Here is a 22,613-nt window from a genome sequence, read left to right as displayed (position 1 = left end):
GTCAGCAGTGGCTTCTGTGTCATACTCGTGTTGCCTGGAATTATTGAGGTTTTTGGGTTGGTTTGGTTTTTTGGTGTGTGTGTGTGGGTTTTCAAGGTTTAGAGGGTGAAAGTGGGACCGCACGCAGGTAGTGGTGTGCTGGGGCCGGGGGTGAGGCTGGGGGGGTGCACCCCATGTGTGGGTGCCTGAGAGCCGTGTTTGGGGACAGAAGCTGTTAAAAGAACATGACCGTGACCAAGGCACAATGTCAACAACAGCAGAAAATCCCCTCACTTTTAAAACACCCCATTTATGTGCGAAATGTTTGCATAGTTATGTGAATAATAAAAATGGGCTTTTTACATTTGTGAATTAGGCACAACCAGTTCGGTGCATTGTCCCTGTTAGCCAAGTACACTAACTGCAGAAATGATGCAGCTGATAAACATCCTTAGCACATTTCATCTTTTCACAGTATTTAAAATTATTTTGAATTCTTTGTTTTATGTAACATAACTTACTTGCGTAATTTTGCATGTAGGCATATAATTGTACCCTGGAATTTCCTAGGTTTTTAGAAGAAGAAAGGACACTTGGTGCTATTTTGGAAACATCTGGTCTATTCTGAAATGGTTGAAGCTTTGAGCCCGTTTACTTCTTGAGCTAGTTTAGCTCATGGAGAGACTCTGCTTCAGCACTCCTGTGTGTTAAAAGCCACGTGTCCTTCTTAAGGAGCTGTACAACTGCGAGTTGACATCCTAGGGTTAAAATGTAGATATTCAGCCAAGCTGGAAAGGTGTTTAGACTGCTGTCATGCTCAAGTTCTTACACATGTTGTGTTACCGATCCCTATGTCAGTATTTGACACATTCGGTATTGTTATAGGAAGCATTCCAAATGACCTTTAAATCTGAATTCTACCTAAAAATAAACACGTGTAACCTGGAGTCAAAACTGAGATCCTGTAGTGCTGGATACATACGTATTTGTTCTAAGGATTACAGGTGAGCTTGCTGTGGATGGCGCTTCTCTTGAAGTATGTTCAGTGGTATGCTCCTAACCTGTTGCTTTTGGATAGCCAAGAGAGATAATGGGGGGGGAAGTTGCATGTTTCATGGTAGTGAATGAGGTATGGGTGAGTACGGTTTTCTCAGACTTACCCAAACTGTAGGGAGCAGAGCAGGGGACTGAGCCTGGGCCTCCCGAAGAGTGATCCAGAGGAGCAACCATGTTATCCCTCTGAGTTTTAATGTTAGAAAATTTTTCATCATGAGGATGTTGCAAAATTAATTAGCATTAAAAATGCTCATAGTGCATTATCTAGAGTAACAGAGCAAAGTATCATCTTAGATATGTGATTTATCTAGTGAAGAGTCTTCATTGAAATAAATGGATTTGCAAAATCTGACAGCTGTCAGCATTTATTCTGGAAGTGCCTGCTGCTATATTTGACATCATATCAAAGCCATTTTAACTTCTCTATTATAAAATTTTGATTTTCTGCCTTCTTTCTTTGTTTAACTGAAGTACTGTTAGAACCGTCACTGAAGCCTGGAAGCCCCAGTTTTTCTAAAGCTGTTTGATTCCATTTTGGATGAGTTGTCTTACCCTGCTGTTTGCATAGGTGATGCTGAAAGACACAGCGTCAAAAACTCTTCTGTGTTTTAGTAGGCTTTAAAATCATCATTAGCAACAGAAACCCCACAGAGAAAAATACATTTCGCTTTTGTTACAAAACTCTCCTAGGAAGGCGGAGGATTATAATGAGGTTTAGTAGACATTTAATTGCCATCCAACCTTTATCCATTACCAGTGGTATTGGCTGTAGTTGGTTTATAGGTAATTTGCTTGCAGTGGGTGGAGGTATGTCGTCATCTCTTCGACCGAGTGCTGTTGCTCTTCCATCACAGCGTACGTGATATGAACATTGTAATTTTTCTATAGTGTTGAGCCTCTAGTTTTACTTAACGTGATTCTTTGTTTTGGTATTACATTGTTTTAATTTCTCTCTCTTTGCCTCCTAGGTCTTCTTGTGGGAACATTAGACGTGGTCTTGGATTCCAGTGCCAGAGTTGCCCCATACCGTATTCTGCACCAGACCCAGGACTCTCAAGTATATTGGGCAGTGGCGTGTGGTATGTATTGATGTGACTCTTGTCGGGGATTGGGTTTGTGTTACTCCCATATCTGTTTGGATCAGAGGATCAGTGATCCACGTAGGAGTATTCTGTGGCTGCTCAGGAAACTTTGCAGAGCTCCTGGTGGGGCAGTGGAACATGCCAGAAATGACAAAACTTCTCAGTGTTGTTTAAACTGTAGTTTAGGAACTTAAGGCTCTGTAAAAGCTTCTGTTTCTGCAGATGTTATGAATTTTCTTTATTCCAAGGTGTATCTGTTTGCAAGGTCATGGTGAGATTGTTCAGAGAATAAAACTGTGACGATAGGATGGCTGTGGGATGATGAGTGTTGTGCCAAAGCCTGCTTACCAGGAACACGGTACAAGATGGGAACATGTAAGGTCATTCAAAGTGCCAAACACTCTTTGGGGAATCTCTGTACTGTCTTGATCCAATTTATTTTTTCTGCTATTTCTAGCTTATAATAGATGTATTGACATAGTATATCTGTAGTATATATTTCAAGAATATTTTTTTAAAACATCAAGAATCCGTGGCCTCTTTTACTTGAGAGGCATAACGGCTGTATTAAAATACTGGGATACAACCTTTTAATATCTAGTGCCAAACTTTGATTAAGGCTTTAAGTCCTACTGGTTGCTAAAGAGAAAATATCTTCAGACGTATTGGTTAGACTGACTTTGTTTACAATAAGAATCTTTACTTCTCAGTTTGTGGTTGAGACATAAAATCTGAGCATGAAGTAATCATTTGCTAAGCCCGCAGATGCTGATGTCTTGTTTTCCCTGTTCCTATCTTATCCCCAGGCAACCAACACAATATTCTCCTTGCAGAGCTACTGAAGTTCTGCAGAAGAGGGGTTTAGAAACTCTGCTGTGTTCCACAGAAACTCAGTTTCCCTTTTGAGGAAGGAGGAGGCAGAGAGGAAGAAAGACAGAGAACAAATGTCAGGCCAGAACTGCATAGACAAAAGCAGAATATTTAATGGCCACATACAGTGCAAATCTGAAATTTTATAGTATCTTGACACTCAATGGATGTCTTATTTTTGTACAGTTTCAGGAGTGCTGTAGCTGATATCTGCTGTATCTCAGTTACTTTTAAGTAGTGCAGCATGGAAAAATGAGATGGGCCATGTAAGAGCCGAATGGAGTGCGATGAATTGTTATACTGGAGTAAATATATTGTCTTCATCCAAAATATTTTTAAATCATAGCTGGTTCTCATTTTACTGTCAAAGTAAGAGTACTGGTATTCACTTAAAGTTATAAAATGTATGTGGCACTCTCGTTGAAAAACGCGCATCTTTTGTTTCTGATTTACCATGTGTAAATACCAGTGGGCAGCATTCTGGTCATGCGTGCACCTTTGGCTTCTCAGCACTTTGTCCTTACAACTCTTTTTGTAGGAATTGCAGAATTGTACTCCTTCATGTGTGTCATTCCAATGTTGTTCTTAGAAAGCCGTCAGTTATTCAGGCCTGGCTTGTTTTAGCAATTTGTCTGCTGCTGCTTGGTGAGAGATGCAGCTCATGAATCAAAACAGAATGCAGACTTTATACCCCTGCCATTGTTCCTGGACCTGTGGAGTCTTTTTCTACAACCAAAGCGTCTCCTATAATTGATAATTCTGTGCCCTTAAAATAAGCCATTTCATATTACTCAAAATCATTTATGCTTTAAAAACATTGTCAGATGTCTAGGATAGATGTCAAATAAACTTACACACAGAAGCAAAAGAAAAAATAGTTGTTGTCTGATCCATTGGGCTGTACATGCAAACTCAAATTCATAGCCCTGCAGTCCTTTGAGACAAGACAGCTTACTTGCTTCTAGTTTTTGGTTTTAGGGCCTGGACTTATTTTAGTTTATGGAACCACAGATTAGCTGGCATTGGGTTTTGTGGTTAGGTATCCAACTACAAATATGTGAAGACTATTTCATTGCTGAAGCTGCCTCTTAAAAAAGAAAGTCAGGTAGAGAATAGCTTTAGGGAACTGCTTTTGTTGTCTGCTGCTTTCTTCTTTTCCATCGTTAACTACACAGAGGGGTTTGATGCACTTGCAGAGAAATCGAGTAGTGGGAGGCATGCTGTTAACATTTTTAGATATCCCACTGCTTTTGTGTGAAACTTCAGAAGATAAATTTGCTGGAATTTGGCAACGAGAGACTTAAAAATGTCTTCGATTTGCATTTAAACAGATTTCTTTTTGTCTGCATTTAATGATGTTTCTTATCTTGTTGAAGTTGAGTTGCTTTATTTCTTCTGCATTTTTGTTCTATCTACAAGAGAATATAGAGATAGCTGTTGATAGAGAGAGAAATCTTTTAGTAAACACAAATCTTTCAAATAATGAATGGCAGCTATCTAAGGCAGCTTTCTACAGAAAAGTTCTTTAAGTTGATTACACAGTAAAGCTTATCCTTTGTGAACTCTTGTGGACTGTTAAAGACCAACTAACTGATGTAAGTTTTGCTGTGACATTTTTGCTTAAGAATGCAGAGAAATTTCTGATGTGAGTATTTAGGTTACTTTTTGGTTTGGAATTCTATGTTCTCTGCTGACCATTGCTCATAGAAAATGGAACCTTTTTGTAGGTGTAAGAACTTCAGTTGTTCTGAAATATCAAAGATCTTATGAAAGTTCATTGTTTTTATTTTAGAATACCAGGAATTAAAAGAGTACTTCTTGTCTGAACTTAATAATGCCTTTTGTCTGGGGAAAAAAGCTGTGTTTGGTGTGCACTGGCAAATAGGGTGATCTGTTGGTAGCATGCTCATTATCCTAAGTGCCAGTGGAGACATTTCATAAGAAACAACATTGGTGTGCATACAATACATGTGTACAGTTGGTGTGTTCCATGTGTCTTGGTCACTGTTGGCAATTATTAGTTTCCTGCTGTGAACTTGAAGGAAAAAAGACCTTGTTCTAATTTCCTTTTCTTTTTTTTTTCTCTTCCTATCATCTTTCACCTCTTGAATCAGGATCATCTCGTAAAGAGATCACAAAGCATTGGGAATGGCTGGAGAATAACTTACTGCAGACTCTGTCTATCTTTGATAATGAAGAAGATATCACCACCTTTGTCAAGGGCAAGATACACGTAAGTGACCCGTTTCCCTGAAGGACTTCCAGATTATGAGAAAGGTGGTTTTAAGAATTTTTTACCCTTGGGAGGGAGGGAGCAAGAGCTCCACTGCAAAACTTGTCTCTGCTCCCTTTTCAGACATACATACGTTTGGAATTGTCATGGAATACATACAGTGCTATCAGCATCACGTTACAGTCATAACACTGGACAAAGGTTCTGAGCAGTAGATCTCAAGGAACAGCCTGTTTAGGATGCTCCTACTAACTAAAACATAATACACCTTTAAAATCCTTGCCAATTATACATTTGATGCAGAGAGAATGTTTAACAGCGTTCATCTAGCAACAAATACAGGAGAGAGAGTTCTAGTTCGCAAGCAATGTACTTTTCTGCCACAATGGTCTAAAAGATATCTAGGTTGTAAAGGAGCTGCGCCCCAACTTCCGCTGACTTCTGAGGCAGGCGAGTGTCTCTGCTTGCTGTACAGTTAGCACACTTCAGATTCCCAGCCCACAAATTCTCCAGAGTAGAAACTTATAAAAATAAATACAGTTTTTTATTGAGCAGCAGCCATTTGAGTCTTTGCACTACTTCAGTCGGTCTTTGTATTTTCTCTGTGTGTGTCTGTGTATGAGAGAGATTGTGGTCATTTGTTTTTCCTTCTGGCCAGTCAAGATCTGACAGAGTGTGGAGTTCTGCCCTTCCTGGCAGATGATCTTCTTCCTGTTGAATAAGCATGTTTGCAAGTGAAAATAGACTTCATTTCTCCTGCAGGGTGTTCAAAGTGTTACCAGGCCAGCTGTGAGAAACGCAGTCAAATGTTAAACATGAATGCTTGCTGCCCATGTTCAGGAGTAGATCCCAGATCACAGACTCCCTGACTATCTGACTGCTCTTTCTGCATGTCTTTGCTGTTTCTCTAACGTGACAGGAGAAATGATAACTGCTGTGTCGTGTTTCTTCTTTCTGTCTTCTGGATTGCTGCTGTGACCTTTTGCTGTATGTTATGTCTGTCAGCAGGCACGTACCCTTCCATTTCTTCTCTCTCTCCTTCCATGTCCTTTCAGGGAATTATTGCTGAAGAGAACAAGAATGAGCAGCCCCAGAGTGAAGAGGATCCAGGTAAATTCAAAGAGGCTGAACTGAAGATGCGGAAGCAGTTTGGGATGCCCGAGGTGGAGAAGTTGGTCAATTACTATTCCTGCAGCTATTGGAAGGGGCGTGTACCCAGGCAGGGCTGGCTGTACCTCACTGTCAATCACCTCTGTTTCTACTCCTTCCTGCTGGGCAAAGAGGGTGAGTTACAAGCCTGCTAATTGTTTTTCTGCTGTTTCCCATGATCTTTTGATGCAGTTGATCTTTTGTGTGAACTTTTTTTAAGCTGACAATTTTTCTTCTTTTAGGAATCCTTTGAGCTCTTGCTCAATGCCTAGATCAGTCATTGCACTCGTAGGCACTTCAGTGATGTTTAGACTGAGTGCCTGAGTCATTTTTCAAAACATTTTTCAAGTTGTACTAGTACACCTGAAGTTTTACGTCAACTGGATTAGAGAACCAAGCAATATTTTTACTTTGAGTTTTAGTTGGAACCACCGCCAAGACCCAGTATTTACAAGGCTTGAACTCCTGAGTGGAAAGCTAATTTGCTGGAAAGAAGCAACAAAAACTTGAGTAATTGTAGCTGAAAGCATTTAGTGGATGGGAGGTGGTTCTTTTGGAACTGCATTATTTATAGTCTAGTTAATCTTGAAGATTATTTCCAAGTATTTTTTGAGAACCCAGTAAAAGTATGAAGAAATTAATTGTCCATGTGTATGAGTGGAAACACTCTACACTGAGAGCTTACTTACTGCTTGAGCTTCATTTCTGGTTGTTTGTTGTTTTGCCTCAGATGGTAATAGTAGTTTTTTTGAACTTTCTTTCTCAGTTACACTGGTGATCCAGTGGGTGGATGTAACCCAGCTAGAAAAAAATGCTACACTGCTGTTCCCTGAGTGCATTAAAGTAAGCACAAGGGACAGTGAACTTTATTTTTCCATGTTTCTCAACATCAACGAGACATTCAAGCTGATGGAGCAGTTGGCTAACATTGCCATGCGGCAGCTATTGGATAATGAGAGCTTCCTCCAGGACAAGTCCCTCCCAAAGCCCAGGAAGCCTCTTAAGAACATCTCTGCATTAAAAAGGTATATGTTCCCAGCAGTGAGAAGAGGAAACAGATAACAGGGGATTGTAATAATAAATCTGCATTACTGTGTAGCTCCCAGGTGCCACTGGGGTTTTCTCACTCTGGGGGCTGCATCACTTATTTCAGTCATTAGCCCTCTGCCTGTTCTTTTTTTGTTCTATCCCAAATTGGTACTGAATTCACACACACCCTCATGTCTTGCTCATGCATGACTAGGCACTGGCAGAAGGAATTTTCAACTAGAAGCTGTTGAAAATGCCATTTAAAAAATGTGAAAGAGGAAAATTACATCAGCCCCTTTGTCTGAAGTTGAAGATTCATAAAAAGTAATTAGTATTGTAATAAATCCTCCCGCTGGGGACTGTTCTCTGCAGTTTCAGAATCTGATGTAACATTTAAGTTTTGCAGATGCACTTCCATATTTTATCTTGTATTGCAGGACGTACCTTGTCAGTGAAGCATGTCTGAAGGCTGAAAGAGGAGTCAGATAAGGGGTGGCATCTCAGTTAGAGAAATGAATACTAAGAATACACAGCACAGTCTGAAGGTTGTGATTGGAATGAACACAACATTAGTGTTTGAGTGGATTTTTCAAGTGAGGAAAAACCTCTGGAGACTGCTCTTTACTTTTCCCCAGAGACCTGGATGCTCGAGCCAAAAATGAGTGCTACCGTGCCACTTTCCGGTTGCCCAAGGATGAATGCCTGGACGGACATACAGACTGTACCTTGTGGACGCCATTCAACAAGATGCATATTCCTGGCCAGATGTTTGTTTCCAACAATTACATCTGTTTTGCCAGCAAGGCAGAGGAGGCCTGTCATCTCATCATTCCTCTCAGAGAGGTGAGGATTTCTTAACTGTATATTAAGGCTGTGAGCCTTTCTTGTATTTTGTGTGCTTCTAGCTTTTGTGCAGTGCTTTATAGATAACGGAGAATCTGCTAGATCCAAATGGCCCTTGTCTTTGTCTTCTAGGTGACAATAGTTGAGAAAGCCGATAGTTCCAGTGTCTTGCCCAGCCCTCTGTCCATCAGCACGAAAAGTAAAATGACCTTCTTCTTTGCCAATCTGAAAGACCGCGATTTCTTGGTACAGAGAATCTCTGACTTCTTGCAGAGAACGCCATCCAAGAAACCGTGCAACAGCGGCAGGGAGTGGAAGTGGAATTTGGCTGATCCTGGTTGTGAGGTACAAAGGAAATAGCTGGGAGGAGCATTTATGTACTTCTCAGAGCAATGCTCCCTACAGTGCATTAACAGTGCTCCTCACCAGCAAATGCTGTCTCTTGGAGAATTAGTAGAGGAGGGAGGCTGTCTGAGCTCAGATGCCTTATGTTCTGTTGTTCAGGAGGTTCCAGAGTTGCCTTCCAGCAGCCCACTTGCAGTTAGCCCCACATCTGCTCTCAGCAATAGACCTGTCAACTTCTCTGCCGGGGAAGTGCCAACAGCCTCTCAGGGACTACTCAAACTCTTCAGAAGAAATTCCGAGGAGCTCTTGGGACCCAAAGGGGTAAATAATATTTTAACTTAACTAACTCAAAATAGTTTACAGTAGATTGCAGATCTCCTGTCCTGCTCTAAGACTGAAAGTCCATTTTGTTGCTGGTCAGTCTTGCAGAATCACTGCTGTGTCTGTCACAGTGATAGTGCTGCATAGTTGAAACCTGACCACAGCTTACTCTGTTGGTACTGAAATACCTGAGATACTTGACTAGAGGCTGAGAAGTCAGTGTTGCGGTGCTTCTGGGATGTAAATTCGTGTCCATGAAGAACTGCTCTTTTTCAGATCAAGAAAGCAGAGAACTGGTATCTCTGCTTGCTACTTAATTGTCTTACAGCACAGTTCTGCTTGCATTTATGTAGGGATTTGAAAGGTGTAGTGCCATTGCACAGCCCACGTTAGCATTGTAAAGACTTAGCTTTAAGCAAGTTCTGAACTGATCCAGAACAGAGTAGATTAGCGTACACCCTTTTGTCCAGCAGGAGGAAGAAAGGCTTTAAATGTCACAGTGCACTTCTCTTGTGAAGTGTAGGCCCAAGTATACTCAGAAATCACCTGACCTACAAACATAAAAATTCATTAATCTCCTAAAATGGCCATATTTGTTCCTGTGAAGGCAAAGGAGAAGATGAAGGAGGAGTCTTGGAACATTCATTTCTTTGAATATGGGCGAGGAATGTGTATGTATCGCACTGCCAAGACTAGGGAGCTGGTGCAAAAAGGAATCCCAGAGAATCTTCGTGGAGAGCTGTGGCTCCTTTTCTCAGGTAGGAAGTTGTGCTGGGTACTTTTGACAGCTAGCAGGAATAACCTTTCTGCACATCTCAAAGGAAAATATATAAATCCTAGCTCATTTCAGAACTCCACCTGAACGATACATGGTGTTTTTTGACAAAAATCCAGTGATCATATTCCTGAGATTACTTTATGAGCATGGCAGCTCTTTGGCCTCCTTTGTCTGTGTTTCAGTGTTGGGCCCTAGACTCTAGCATGATGATTTAACAATGAGTTTGTTGTACTTTCATATCTATTTTTAGTTGATGAGTTCATGTAGTACTTCCTGGCTGCCTCTTCTCCGAAACTGTGGACATAAAATCTGTATTCCAAAGCTCAAGAGGTGAAGCAGTATTTGTTTGTTGTTACAGGGGCTTGGAATGAGATGGTGACTCATCCTGGTTACTATGCAGATCTTGTGGAAAAGTCAATGGGAAAGTACAATCTTGCTACAGAGGAAATTGAGAGAGATCTGCACCGTTCTATGCCAGAACATCCTGCCTTCCAGAATGAGCTGGGAATTGCTGCCCTCCGGAGAGTCTTAACAGCTTATGCGTTCAGAAATCCAACAATTGGGTACTGTCAGGTAAGAGAGAAGTCTTAGACTTGTTAGCCCTACACAGTGGCCATGATTGACTCTGACTTTTTTCTGCAGTTTTTTGTTTGGTTTCAGACCTTTCCTTCATGCTGTCCATGTGGTGGTGTGAGAGTAGGAAAGAAGTGTTGATGTTGCAAGATCTCTTAACTGTCCTTCAGATACAGCATTTGAATAGACTTTGCACATTTCTGTTAGGTGCAATGACAGAGTCTTTTATTAGTTTTCCTACTAGAGCTTTCCCTAGTTCAGCAACGTGTGTGGTTTCATTAAAAAGAGCGATTAAATTGAACAAGTGCTGGTGCACATGGGTGGTGTACTGAAAACAAACCCAGTTGCTGGTTTGTGAAAAAACTCAGTGGAAATTCAGATTTGTTTTCCCCATTGCTCTGGTATTAGAGGTTCTCATTACATTGTTCTGTTACAACCAAATTGTTGCAAAGCTTTTTATGAAAACTTTGAAAATTATACTTGGTCACATTGGTTAATGAAAGTGCTTGACAAGAAGTTGTTGTATTCACTGCCTCGCGAGCAGAGGAACTCAAACAGGAAGGTAAATTGACTCAAGGTCATCTGTTGACTCAGATACCAGTAAAATCTGGAAAGAGATGTCTCTCTTAGTAGTGTCAGTTTTGCTGTATTCATGCTTTTTAAGTTTAGCTGGTCTGTAATGATGGAACTTTCATGAACATCTTAATGTTTCTCTCCTCTATCTGCATATTTAACTCTGCCGGCTCGCAGGCCATGAACATTGTCACATCAGTACTGTTGCTGTACTGCAACGAGGAAGAGGCGTTCTGGCTCCTTGTGGCTTTATGTGAGCGGATGTTACCAGATTACTACAACACAAGAGTAGTGGGTGAGTCTTGTCAAATTCATGCTGGAGCCTGGATTTTCAGCTACAGTTGCACCAGCATCTCTCAGGAACACTTTGTTGTTCAGAATGAATTTGCATTTTAAAGATGATGAAGCACAACCCTGTTCCCTTTAAAGTTGCAGGTGTGTGATGGAGACATAGGAAGAGACACTACAGGCTACGAAGGTTGTAGTACTACCTTGTAGTAACAAGGAAGATGAAGTCACTAAAAATTGGTAGCAGGAGGGACCATTAGCAGTAAAGAGGCATGTCTAGAAGAAAAATATTGAGTTATTTTTTACCCATCTGAATGATGTATTAAATCTTTGGAATAGGCTCCCAGGAAAGGTTAGTGAAAGCACTGCTTCATGGGCTTTTAAAGTTGCTGTGTATGAAACAGTATAGTTTGATGTAAATACCATAATATCAGTAATCCTCCACCACTCCTTTCAGGGAAAATGCATAGATCAATGAAAGATTCTGTTTCTGCATGCTCTGCAGTGTAGGAATGGTCTCTATCTAAATGTGTTGTTTTTATTGAGATCAGAGAATAAATCTAAATAAAGTATTAATTTTAATTCTGATGTTAAGAAGCTTATATGAAATTGAAGTGAACTTACACTATATTTTTAAATCATTTATTACCTTGGGTATAGTACCACAATACCACCAGGGTGTATAGCACCATGATACCAGCAGTTTGAGTTCTACCATTGTTTTTGTTTGTTTTCCCAGGTGCATTGGTGGACCAAGGTATATTTGAAGAACTTACACGAGAGTATCTCCCACAGCTGTCAGAAAAGATGCAGGACCTGGGAGTGATTTCCACCATATCCCTTTCCTGGTTTCTTACTCTCTTCCTCAGTGTCATGCCCTTTGAGAGTGCCGTGGTCATTGTCGACTGTTTTTTCTATGAGGGAATCAAGTTTATCTTGCAGGTGTCATTGGCCATACTTGATGCCAACATGGAGAAGTTGTTACAGTGCTGTGATGAAGGTGAAGCCATGACTATTCTGGGCAGGTACCATTCATTGTGCTGATTTATAACTGAATAGTAAAAGTACCCTTTTGGTCATCATCTCTTTTTACCTAATTCCATTACATAGCAGGTCACAGATAAACAAAACAAACAGACAAATAGACGAAACTTGAGCTCCAGAAAAGTTTGCTATTGCTTTCTACAACAGCTGAAAATTGATTTTTGGCTCAAGTATGGAGGAATCCCGTATTTCTGGAATTGTTTGCTTTGCAGCATAATGCATTTCTGATTCTCAGTTTGAATTTGAGCTCCAAAGGGTTGTTTATCTGAAATTCACAAAAGGATTCTGATCTACTGTTAAGAACAGATCCTGTCAGGAATTGCCTTCTAGAAACATAAAACTTTACCAAACAGATATCTCCTAAGTCTAGAAAATGTATTATTATCTTGTTTGAAATGTGAATTTCTTCTATGTGCAGCAAGATCTTCACCTTACTACTAGAAGCCCCCTTTAAAAAGAGTAGATACCCGCAAAATAGGGTGAAAATCAACTTTACTTCAGGTACACTGAGAGTACCATTGCAGGTTAGCTGGGAAAAATTAAATTTCCTACGTGTTTAGGTTAATAATACAAAGAAGTTAGAAATTATACATTTAGGATATTACTCCTTTTCCTGAACACTAATGCTGGAGTCTTGCGTCTGTTCTGTTTTTTCCTGACAGATATTTGGACAACGTAGTTAACAGACAGAGCGTCTCTCCTCCTATTCCCCACTTGCACGCCCTATTGACCAGTGGAGATGACCCACCACTTGAAATCGACATCTTTGAACTCATCAAAACATCCTATGAGGTAAGGTTCTGGCTCAGTTTTTGGCCAAGAGATTTTTCTCTACTAACATCCAGTTTTATATTTTGTGCAGCCAGAATCTGAACAGTGTTCATAGTTTGAGGTGCTCAAGGAGTGCAGACCGAAGCCATTTATCCTCCTGTTTGTTACGAGTAGAGCCTAACACTGTTGGCTGTTGTGGAATACAAAGAGTCTCCCCAACACCAGTGGAGACTAAAACAAAGACTGCAAATAAGTAAAAATTACAGACCAGAGATTTCTTCCTGCTTTGCCAAAAAAGTCTTGGTTCTTGCTTGTATGTGAGGATTGTCAGTGCTAAGGAGTTGGGGAAGGAAATTCAGGGCTAAAATTATGACGTATACTGCAGAAACATTGAAGCATCCCAGTCCATGTGCACAGGAATCCTGTTCTGGGATCCACATTACAGTAATAGGAAGGTGACCTGAGAATGGTGCTGATGCTGCTGAAGTACCTCTGCGCTGGTGGAGGTGTACCTCAGTATTCATACCGAGAACAAACCCATGTATTTGTATCCGAATGATGGAAAGAACACAAGCAAGAGAACTGGTGTTTGACAGTTCTTCTCAGCTATGCTGTGGTACATGTGGATTCATTTCTGTTTTTATCTTCTGTGCTTCATCCTGTCCCCTTCCAGCTGCTTACAGTCAGGCAGCTATTATTTTGCTGGGTATTTTGTTTGTTTCTTCCAATATGCCATCTCTGTTTGTTCTCTGTTTCTTTAAAAGAATGTCACCAAATTAATCTTACTTGTCAGACCTAGTCAGTAGAAAAGCCTGTTAACTGGTGTTTCTAGCTGAATCTCATGTGGGTCCTAGAAAAAAAGCAGGACTGGAAGAAATGACAGCCTGACTATTCTCTTATCTCTGCCACAGTACAGGATCTGTAGTTCTGTCAGTCCTGACAGATGGTTTTCAACTGTTCTTCAGAAACCTCTGATGTTGTATTTCTCGTGAATTCGGAATGACTTCTCTTACAGGACAGCGGTGAATAGGGAATAGAACTCAAGTGATTTCTCATCTTGCTGCTCGTAAAAAGCTTCTAGGGATTTTAGATCATCTCTGAGGGCATAGCACACTTATTGAAGAACATGTAATTGAACAGGGGTTGTCCTTTCTTTAGGAGATGATGTTGACCTGGTCTGCTTCCTTTCTCATAGAAATTTAGCAATCTGAAGGCTGATGACATTGAACAAATGCGTTTTAAACAAAGGCTGAAAGTGATCCAGTCTCTGGAGGATACAGCCAAGAAGAGTGTGGTATGTGCCTCCCAGGTTGAATGAGCTACCAAATGGCGTATTAATGGCATGTGTTTTGCTGTGGACATCTAGAAAGTTTGTGCTGTAGCAGTCTCAGTTTTAATTGACTTAAAGAACTGCAGTTCATGTGAAAAATGGATTTACTGGCTAGAATAATTGATCTTCAGTTTTCTTCTTCACATGCTTCTAGTTAATCCAATGAAATGGATTGAAGTGTTAGGGCATGACTGAATGAGATATTTGGTGTGGAGGGAGATAAATAACCACTTGTAGGCCTTGTAATGGTCTCCACTGCCTAGAGCTGTCTGCTTTACTGTTTGCCTGGAATCTTTGGGAAAAGCTAGCTAGCAGATAATTATTTTCCTGACATTTAGAGAGTATGATAGCGTATTAGGGAATTTTACAGAAGGGTTCACAGCCAAATGGGAGTATCCATATCGATGGCAATTACCTCCCATGTCTAGGTGGAGACCCTCATCCATGTGTCTCTTTCACTGTTATTTTTCAATGCTTCTGAGTCAAATATCTGAAGATAAAAACAAAAGGGAGGGGCAACACAGTATGCACAGCCAGGTCTGCACAAACAGGAAATAAGCACAGTAATTTTTTCTAGCTGCTCAAAATGTCATCAGTTTCTGCTTGACCAGAAACTATCTTCCTGACTTGTAATCCATAGCAATGGCAGGAATTAGAATGGTTATGCTTTCCCTCCCATCCTGTGTCATATCTCCTTGCACTTGTTTTCTTCTCTTCTATGTTCCATAGATTTTCCACTGAGTCATATTTAACTTTTCTAGCTTTGAAATAAATTATTCACTCTATTTTCTCCCTAACTATAGGTCCGAGCTGTGTCTGGTGACATTGGTTTCTCTATAGAAGAACTAGAAGAGCTGTATGTAGTGTTCAAGGTAAGAAGATAGAGCAAGGAAAAATGTGTTCTGACACAGAGAGAACAAGTATCAAAATAAGTTGAAAGGGAAGCAGTGACTTTGCTCTGATACTTAATCCAACCTATCAGAAACAGATGTGGCATTCTGTTATACATGGTGCCAGTGAGACTGGGCTTATTACTATCCAGTTGTGTGTTTTGTTTTGTTTTGTTTTTTACAAAGATGGCCAGAACATGTTCACAGGATTTCATTCATGCTTATTCAGGAAGAGATCATGGAGTCAATGGAAAGGAATCTCACATAGCACTTATAATGGGGAACTAGGATATAACATACCTCAATTTTTATTCTCAAGTTTGTCATTGACTTGCTCTGTAATTTTGACAAAATTACTCAAGTTCTTTGCCTCTATTGGTCATTATGTGTATTTTTTAAGAGTGATATTACCCAACCGCATTTACCAGAGTCACTGCCAACAGTTGCACTGTGCTGTAGACTCAGAAGGAGAGCCTTGGTTCTAAAACCTGCATGTTCCCTTTGTAGTAAAGCCTGAGTGTCATTTCATTCAAAACTGAAATAATTTCATTGTATTTTTCACTTAAAATAGTTCTTTGTTCTTTTTGTGAAACCCATGTCTCTTCCTTCGTATTATTTTGTAGCGAAGTAGCACTAGGAATAATGAGGAAGATAAAGAGTGTGTCCTGAAATGTGTCTTCTCTACTTACTCAATGCTATTCTTGAGCTATAACAAAGTCTCAGCTCCAGTGGATTTTCCTAGTGTAGTATAACCTGACCTACTAATCCTTTCCCTCCAAAGGCAAAGTATCTGATGAGCTGTTACTGGGGAAATAATCGCGCTGCAGCTGCTCGCCGAGATCAGAGTTTACCCTACCTGGAGCAGTATCGCATAGACATGGAGCAGTTCAAGGACCTGTTCATCAGTTTGACGCCCTGGTCCTGTGGCGCACACACGCCTGTGCTCGCAGGGCGTTTGTTCCGGCTTCTGGATGAGAACAGGGATTCTCTCATTAACTTCAAGGAGTTTGTGACAGGGATGAGTAAGTGGTGTTTTTGGAGATGATGGAATATTCCAAAAAATGTTTCTGTCCTTTTCCAAGCAGAGAATTAAAAGGAGATAGTGATGTTTGCACTATCATGATGGGAGGGTGACAGCCTTACAGGAAGCCTCAGGCAGAACAAAAGATGTGTGTTTGCTGCTCTGCAGTCTCCTGTTTTGGGAAACGATAAGTGGCAAACTAGCAAGATGCAGCTTTGCTGTGGATTTCTTTACTGCTTCTGCACAGGGCTTTGTGCAGTTAGCGTTTCCTCATTACGTGTGAACTTGTGTTTTGAGCCTGTGAGCAGTGCTATTTTTCTTAACCACTTTTTCTTCACAGGTGGGATGTACCATGGTGACCTCACTGAGAAACTTAAAGTACTTTACAAACTGCATCTGCCTCCTGGTAAGAGATTGCTTTCATATGTTGCTACTATTGAGCGTGATCTGTTCTGACATGCAGTTGAAAAGGGATGCCTCATTAATTTTGCTAATAAAGTTGGTGATACTTTTTTCAGTAGCTCAGGGATCTTAACATTTCCTTCTCTGTAAATACAGCTCTGAATCCAGAGGAGACTGAGTCTGCCTTGGAGGCCACGAGTTATTTCACAGAGGATGTTACAACAGAAGGTAATGCAACACTTGCTGCCTTTACCTCTCGGTTTAGGCAGAGGTAGCAGCATAAATCCGTGTGCTGCTAGTGGTGATTTTTTGCAAAGCGTGGTGGTAGCATGTTGAGATTGCCAGTGTGAGTTCGCTGTCTGCTGCATGATGGGAAAGAAGTTTGGAGCTTAAGCTCCTCAGTCCTCATTTCGTGCAGGACACAGCATGCTCTGAGGCACAGTCACAGACTGCTGAGGAGGAGCAGTGTGCTTTTGCCAGCCCCTGTTTCCCACCATGATTTAGGTTTTTCATGCAAGTCTCATTGTCTCTTTTCTTGTTTTTGTTTCCTTCTCTTTGTCTGTCTGTGTCTGGCCTTTTCTTCCGTTTTATCTGGGATAGTTGTCCCCTCAGCCCCTCTTTCTGCTGCTCAAGTATCTCCTTTTGTCTCAGAGCTGGATTTCTGCCTGCACTGTGAGTCTCAAGGTCAGTCCATGGATTATGTGCATGCATTGAGCATGGCTATAATGCTGATATCATCTGCCAGCACCAGTGTGCTATTTTAAATACTCTGAAGTTGTCACTGCTGCTCCTCTCTCATGACACTTGAATATGAATAAAGTGCTATAAGTAATTAGATAGCTTTCAGTATACTCTGACTATTGGGTTTCAACCTTGGTCAAAATGGGTTTTGTCCGGCTACTTTCAGTGGATTTTATCTCACCCTAGAAACTAGCGGGGGGAAAATATGCTCAGAGCAGAGTGTGAGGGTGCTGGGCTTGCTGGCCTGGGTAGATGATACCTGTGCCTCCTCCACAGTCTTCCAATTGAAAGGAATAAGGATGCGTGCCATTGAATTGTGAAACTGCTCATAGACTAACTTACTGTATTTCTTAAAATACAATTTTAGGGATTGTCAAATAGGAGGTCAAAGTATGTCAATTGTGCTAAATGTTTACTAAAATGTAATAATGCTAAAAAAAACCAAAAAAAACTGAGTAAGTACAAGATGTAGTTGTGATGTTCGGTGCAGTCAGAGTTGAGACAAGACTTCCTATATAGTCTAGTGACAATATAGGGAACCAGAAGCGAAGTTCCTGAAGTTAGACTCTGCAAATAACTCCCAAAGTGTCAATTCAGTCAGTGAATAATGGTGAGTGTAGATATTAGTCAAGTATGTTCTCAGTAGTGGTTTGGTTTTTTTCCATTCATTATCTTGCTTTGGATAACTTCTTTGTCCTTAAGCCATCACATTGCTTAGCTGTCTTTCGTATATGTGTTTCATCCTTTCTTTTAAGAGTTCTGCTCTCCCCCTCAGCTCTTCAACCACTTTTTCAATGTTGCTTTTTATCCAGTTCATCTCATCAGCCTCTTGCTTCCATCCTGTTCTGTTCTCTCCTCCAAACATGATGTGGGAGTGTGAGATCTAACTTCTATTAAATATATGCTTGTATTATTTTAATTTATATATGAATTGTCTTATGTTCTTCATGTGTTATATTGCTGAAAATCAGCTATTAATCATTCTTTGATGATTCCATAACTTTTTAGAAACCCAGGAAGATAAAGGAAGGAGGAATGAGAATGGTCCAGAAAAAGGTAATTTCATTGTAAATAGATCACGTTCTAGTCTTATCTGTCTCATATTACGAATTGTTCCTTGTCTGTTTCTGTATCAAGGAGACCTTTCAAAGTGTCCTTCTGGACAGAGGTAAAGTGGGATGTGAACTGGGAAATAAATCTCTCTTATGCCTTACTGCTCTAACTCTTTTACATACGAAGATCAGAACATTTGTAAATCATGTTTGCTAAGTTGTCAACTCGTAGAGTTCACTTATGAGAAGTCAAGCTGATGCAGCAGTGTTAAAAATTTTTGCTCTACTGAGCTGGATCAGATAAACCAGCAGAAAACAATGCAGCCTTCCTGGTAGATGCTTTCCTAAACTGTCAATAAAACCTGTTTCCAGCATGATTTTTGCTGGCACAGTGTTCAGTTGTTAAGTCTGAAACCATTAATGACCTGATAGTAGTGGCTTGGTCTTGCTTTGCAGAGGAGAAAGGAACCAGTCCACAGGACTACAGATACTACCTAAGAATGTGGGCCAAGGAAAAAGAATCCAAGAAAGAAACCATTAAAGATCTCCCTAAAATGAGCCAGGTAAGAAGTGAATGTGAAGGTTTCCAGTTAGATGACTGACCGCTTAGTGGAGAACTCAGCAGTATGTGCAGCCATTTTGCCAGCATTCTCTGGCCTTGCCTGTAGATTGCCCTGCTGTTCTGGTCTGGTGAGCTTTAGAAGCCTCTAATTCCACACATTTGTGCTGAATTCCTCAGTGGACATGGACAAACTGCTTTGTTTCCACCAATCAAATGTATTTCATTCTCTCTGCTTCCCAGACCAATTTTTCCTGCAAGAACTGCAATCTGTGTTTTCACTCCAGAGCAGTATGTTTCAAGTATGCCATCAGTCATAGAAACTTGTTTGGCTTTTTTGGTTTTGCATTGCCTCAAGTTACAGCTGGTTGGTGGAGAGCGAAGAATGTGGTTACAGGAAAGAGAGTCTGATGACTGCTGGGATCTTTTCTGTCTCTAATTTCCTTGATGGGTGCTACTTAAACCAGTTTGGAAATGCTTAGCAGCTGACCACAAAAGAGTAGAGCAGGACAAAAGTAAAACTTCAGGTTTTCACAGATGTGAATATATGAGTACTCTGTTCATCTGTCAGCAAAAAAACCCCACCACTATTAAATTGCTAGCTGTGTTTCAATTTAGCTCCTACAGCAGAAAGAGAAGAGTTTGTACTGGGCTGTTGTGAATCAGTACAGCAAGTTGCCACATGGTGGGGAGGCAAATAACCAAGGAGTCAGTCGAGATGGTGCCTGTTGCTTCATCTGCCACTGTCAACCTTTTTCAGCCTGGAATGTGATTTTTTGGTCTTTGTCTTTTAAAGGAGCAATTCATAGAGTTATGCAAGACCCTTTACAACATGTTCAGTGAGGACCCAGTGGAGCAAGAGCTGTACCATGCAATTGCCACTGTAGCCAGTCTCCTGCTGCGAATTGGGGAGGTTGGGAAGAAATTCTCCAACAGGCCCATGAGGAAGTCTGAGGACTGCAAAGTAAGTAATACCCAAGATCCTGTGAGTGAAGAGGAGTCGCCAACATCTGAACAGAGTCAGAATTCAACAGTGGAGCAGCAACCCCAAGCTGACCATGAGGACAAAACCTGTGGAGATGCTCAGCCTGAAAAAACACAGCAGGAGAACCAAACTCTAGGAGATGGGCCAGGGGAAGGACAAGGCTCTCCACTACAGCTGCTATCAGATGATGAAACCAAAGATGATATGTCCATGTCTTCCTACTCCATGGTCAGCACGGGCTCCCTGCAGTGTGAAGACATTGCAGATGACACGGTCCTGGTCGGTTGTGAGGGCAGCAGTTCAGCTGCCAGGTATGGCAGTACCATCGATACTGACTGGTCGATCTCCTTTGAGCAGATCTTAGCTTCCATGCTGACGGAAACAGCCCTTGTAAACTATTTTGAGAAAAAGGTCAACATTTTCCAAAAGATCAAAGATCAGAAGAAGGTAGAGAGGCAGTTCAGTTCATCCAGTGACTATGAACTTTCCTCTGTGTCTGGGTGAACTCAAGAAAGCAGGAATTGTCTTTGGGAGATAAAACAGGGAGATAATGTGGCGGATGGCAGGATGGTTTGGTATTTTGTGTTTGGGTTTTTTTTTTCTTTAATCAGAGACCAGTAACTACACAATTACAACAGATTCCAATCAGTAAGGGGCTTCTGACAGTGACTGGTTTGTGTAGGTGCTTCTTTGGCTACTCTGGCTGACAGATTTACATTCTCAAGAGCCATTAGAACCTAATAGCCCCTGACATAGAGAATTACCACCATAAATTATGCATGTCTGCCTTCTGCTTTTATTTTAATGAAGTTTTATTTCAGACAGCAGGAACTGCTCCTTGCCTGCCCTTGTTTGCTGTAGGTTCCTGGGTAACTTGCACAGCAGATGCAGCCTGGCTTGAAACCATGTTCACCTCTGGCTGCCAATCTGAGAGCTAACGCAGTGTAGTCAAGTGCTATAGGACCCTGACCTATATATAGTCTTGTAAGTTCTTCAGTGCTGTTCTGTGACTCAGCAGCTGTAATGCAGATGTGCCCCACTGCTCCCAGCACCCTGAGATCTAAACACAGACGTTTCTCAGATCTGCAAGTGTCTTTCAGATGTGATTTGGCATTTTCATAGTGTACGATCACTTTCTTTCTCCTTCAACGTTTGGGAGTTTTCAGACAAACCTGCTTTTCTAGCATTTGCTTTCCTAATTCTTTGAAAGCCATTGCTTTTAGTTTGTCTGGGAAGCCACAGGCTCCTTGACTTCAGCGCAGAATATGAAGTCAATCAATGGGCTCATGACAGTTACAGTGACAGAATATGTTCCTAAATTAGAAGGGAGTGAATCAGCCTCAGCATTACAGGGCAGTGGCACACTGGTCTGCTAGACTTTCCCTGTTGGTACAGAAAACATTCATTGTTTCTTGCTGATTCTCCATTTTTACTAGCTAGTGATGGGTCCAGTTTTTAGGAGGACCCCTGAGAATACCCTGATCAGTGAGTCGTCACGAATGCTTGGGACAGGAAGATGTGCAGGAGGAGTGCTGTGCCACCTGCAGCTGCTCGCTGTGTCCTTTCTGAACATCTCTTGTACAAAGAGGCTAGCAGTGGACATGCTCTTAGAAATTACTACACATCAAAGGGCATTTATACCTAAAGAGGACGAATTCAAAGCAGTGTGGCCCTCTGCCATCAGCCCATTACGGGAAACCTCAATAGACTAGATCTCTTTCCAGTTAGAGACAAAATAACTGGGAGACTGAGTGACTGCTCTTCTAAATCGATTAAGACCAGAAGAAACAACGAGTTAGCTTTCTGGTAGTAGGGCATCGGCTCCGAGGAAGGAGAATTAATGCTGTTCCTACAGATAAATTCATCTCAGTATGCAGGCATCTGCCTCGCAGGGCTGGAGTGAGAGATGCTGCCGCTCGGCGAGAGCAGACCCTGCTCTGAAGGCAAGGTTTGCTGCAGCTTTTGGCTGGCACTTGGGATATAAAGGATGGGAAGGACGCGTACGGTTGGATGTTCCATTTAACACTACTTGGTGTGCTACTCAGTGTTAATTCCTCCGTGTGACATCTCTGTATGTATTCACAGCTGGTACATATTTCTTATTTCTCTGCCTCCTCTGTCCTGTATCACTGGAGAGCAGCCGTTAGTAAAACTGCTTTTACTAATTATTCAGTAATTTATTGTAATTTTTTAAAGTACAAATAATACATGTGATTTTACACTGTCTGTCTGTCTTATCTGTCATGTACTCAATAAATGAACCAGAATCCTATAGGCTACCTTGACTGCCTTTTATTTTTCTGAGCTCATGGATGTTGTTTGTTCATGGCAGTTAGCTGAAAGAGCAGACTTAGTGTGACTGGAGTCTGATCTTTTTTTTTTTTTTCCTTTCTTGTTTTTTCTTTTTTCCTGATTTTTCTTTTTTCTGATTTTTTTTTTATTTTTCTGGGGTTTTTTTCTTGATTTTTTTTTTTCTTTTTTCCTGATTTTTCTTTTTTCTGATTTTTTTTTTTATTTTTCTGGGGTTTTTTCTTGTTTTTTTTTTTCTTTTTTCTGTTTTCTTTTTTCTTTCTTTTCTTTTTCTTCCTTTTTATTATTTTTTATTCTGTGTATTTACTTTTTATTTAAACAGCCCGATGCAGCTCCAGGTAGGTGCAAACACACGATGTTTTTCCCCCTGGAGGAAGGTCGTTACACAG

General features: G+C 40.9%; 1 protein-coding gene across 1 annotated transcript; it reads left to right on the top strand.

The window, feature by feature from the left end:
* Nucleotides 1-1,999: 1,999 nt before the first annotated feature.
* TBC1D9B (TBC1 domain family, member 9B (with GRAM domain)) lies at nt 2,000-20,418 on the top strand (the record flags this gene model as incomplete). The annotated part of the gene is made up of 20 exons (XM_010076856.1): nt 2,000-2,114; nt 5,102-5,220; nt 6,276-6,504; nt 7,136-7,394; nt 8,034-8,241; nt 8,374-8,586; nt 8,746-8,907; nt 9,515-9,665; nt 10,044-10,258; nt 11,009-11,126; nt 11,859-12,144; nt 12,826-12,955; nt 14,130-14,228; nt 15,068-15,136; nt 15,936-16,176; nt 16,516-16,581; nt 16,734-16,805; nt 18,327-18,374; nt 18,827-18,933; nt 19,726-20,418. Coding segments are annotated over 20 exons (3,600 nt in total), but the record flags the coding sequence as incomplete, so codon positions are not given.
* Between the last annotated feature and the right edge of the window lie 2,195 nt (nt 20,419-22,613).

Source organism: Pterocles gutturalis, unplaced genomic scaffold (genome assembly GCF_000699245.1).
Source record: "Pterocles gutturalis isolate BGI_N339 unplaced genomic scaffold, ASM69924v1 scaffold7043, whole genome shotgun sequence".
Taxonomy (NCBI): domain Eukaryota; kingdom Metazoa; phylum Chordata; class Aves; order Pterocliformes; family Pteroclidae; genus Pterocles; species Pterocles gutturalis.
This window is presented reverse-complemented; position numbering and strand designations above follow the sequence as displayed.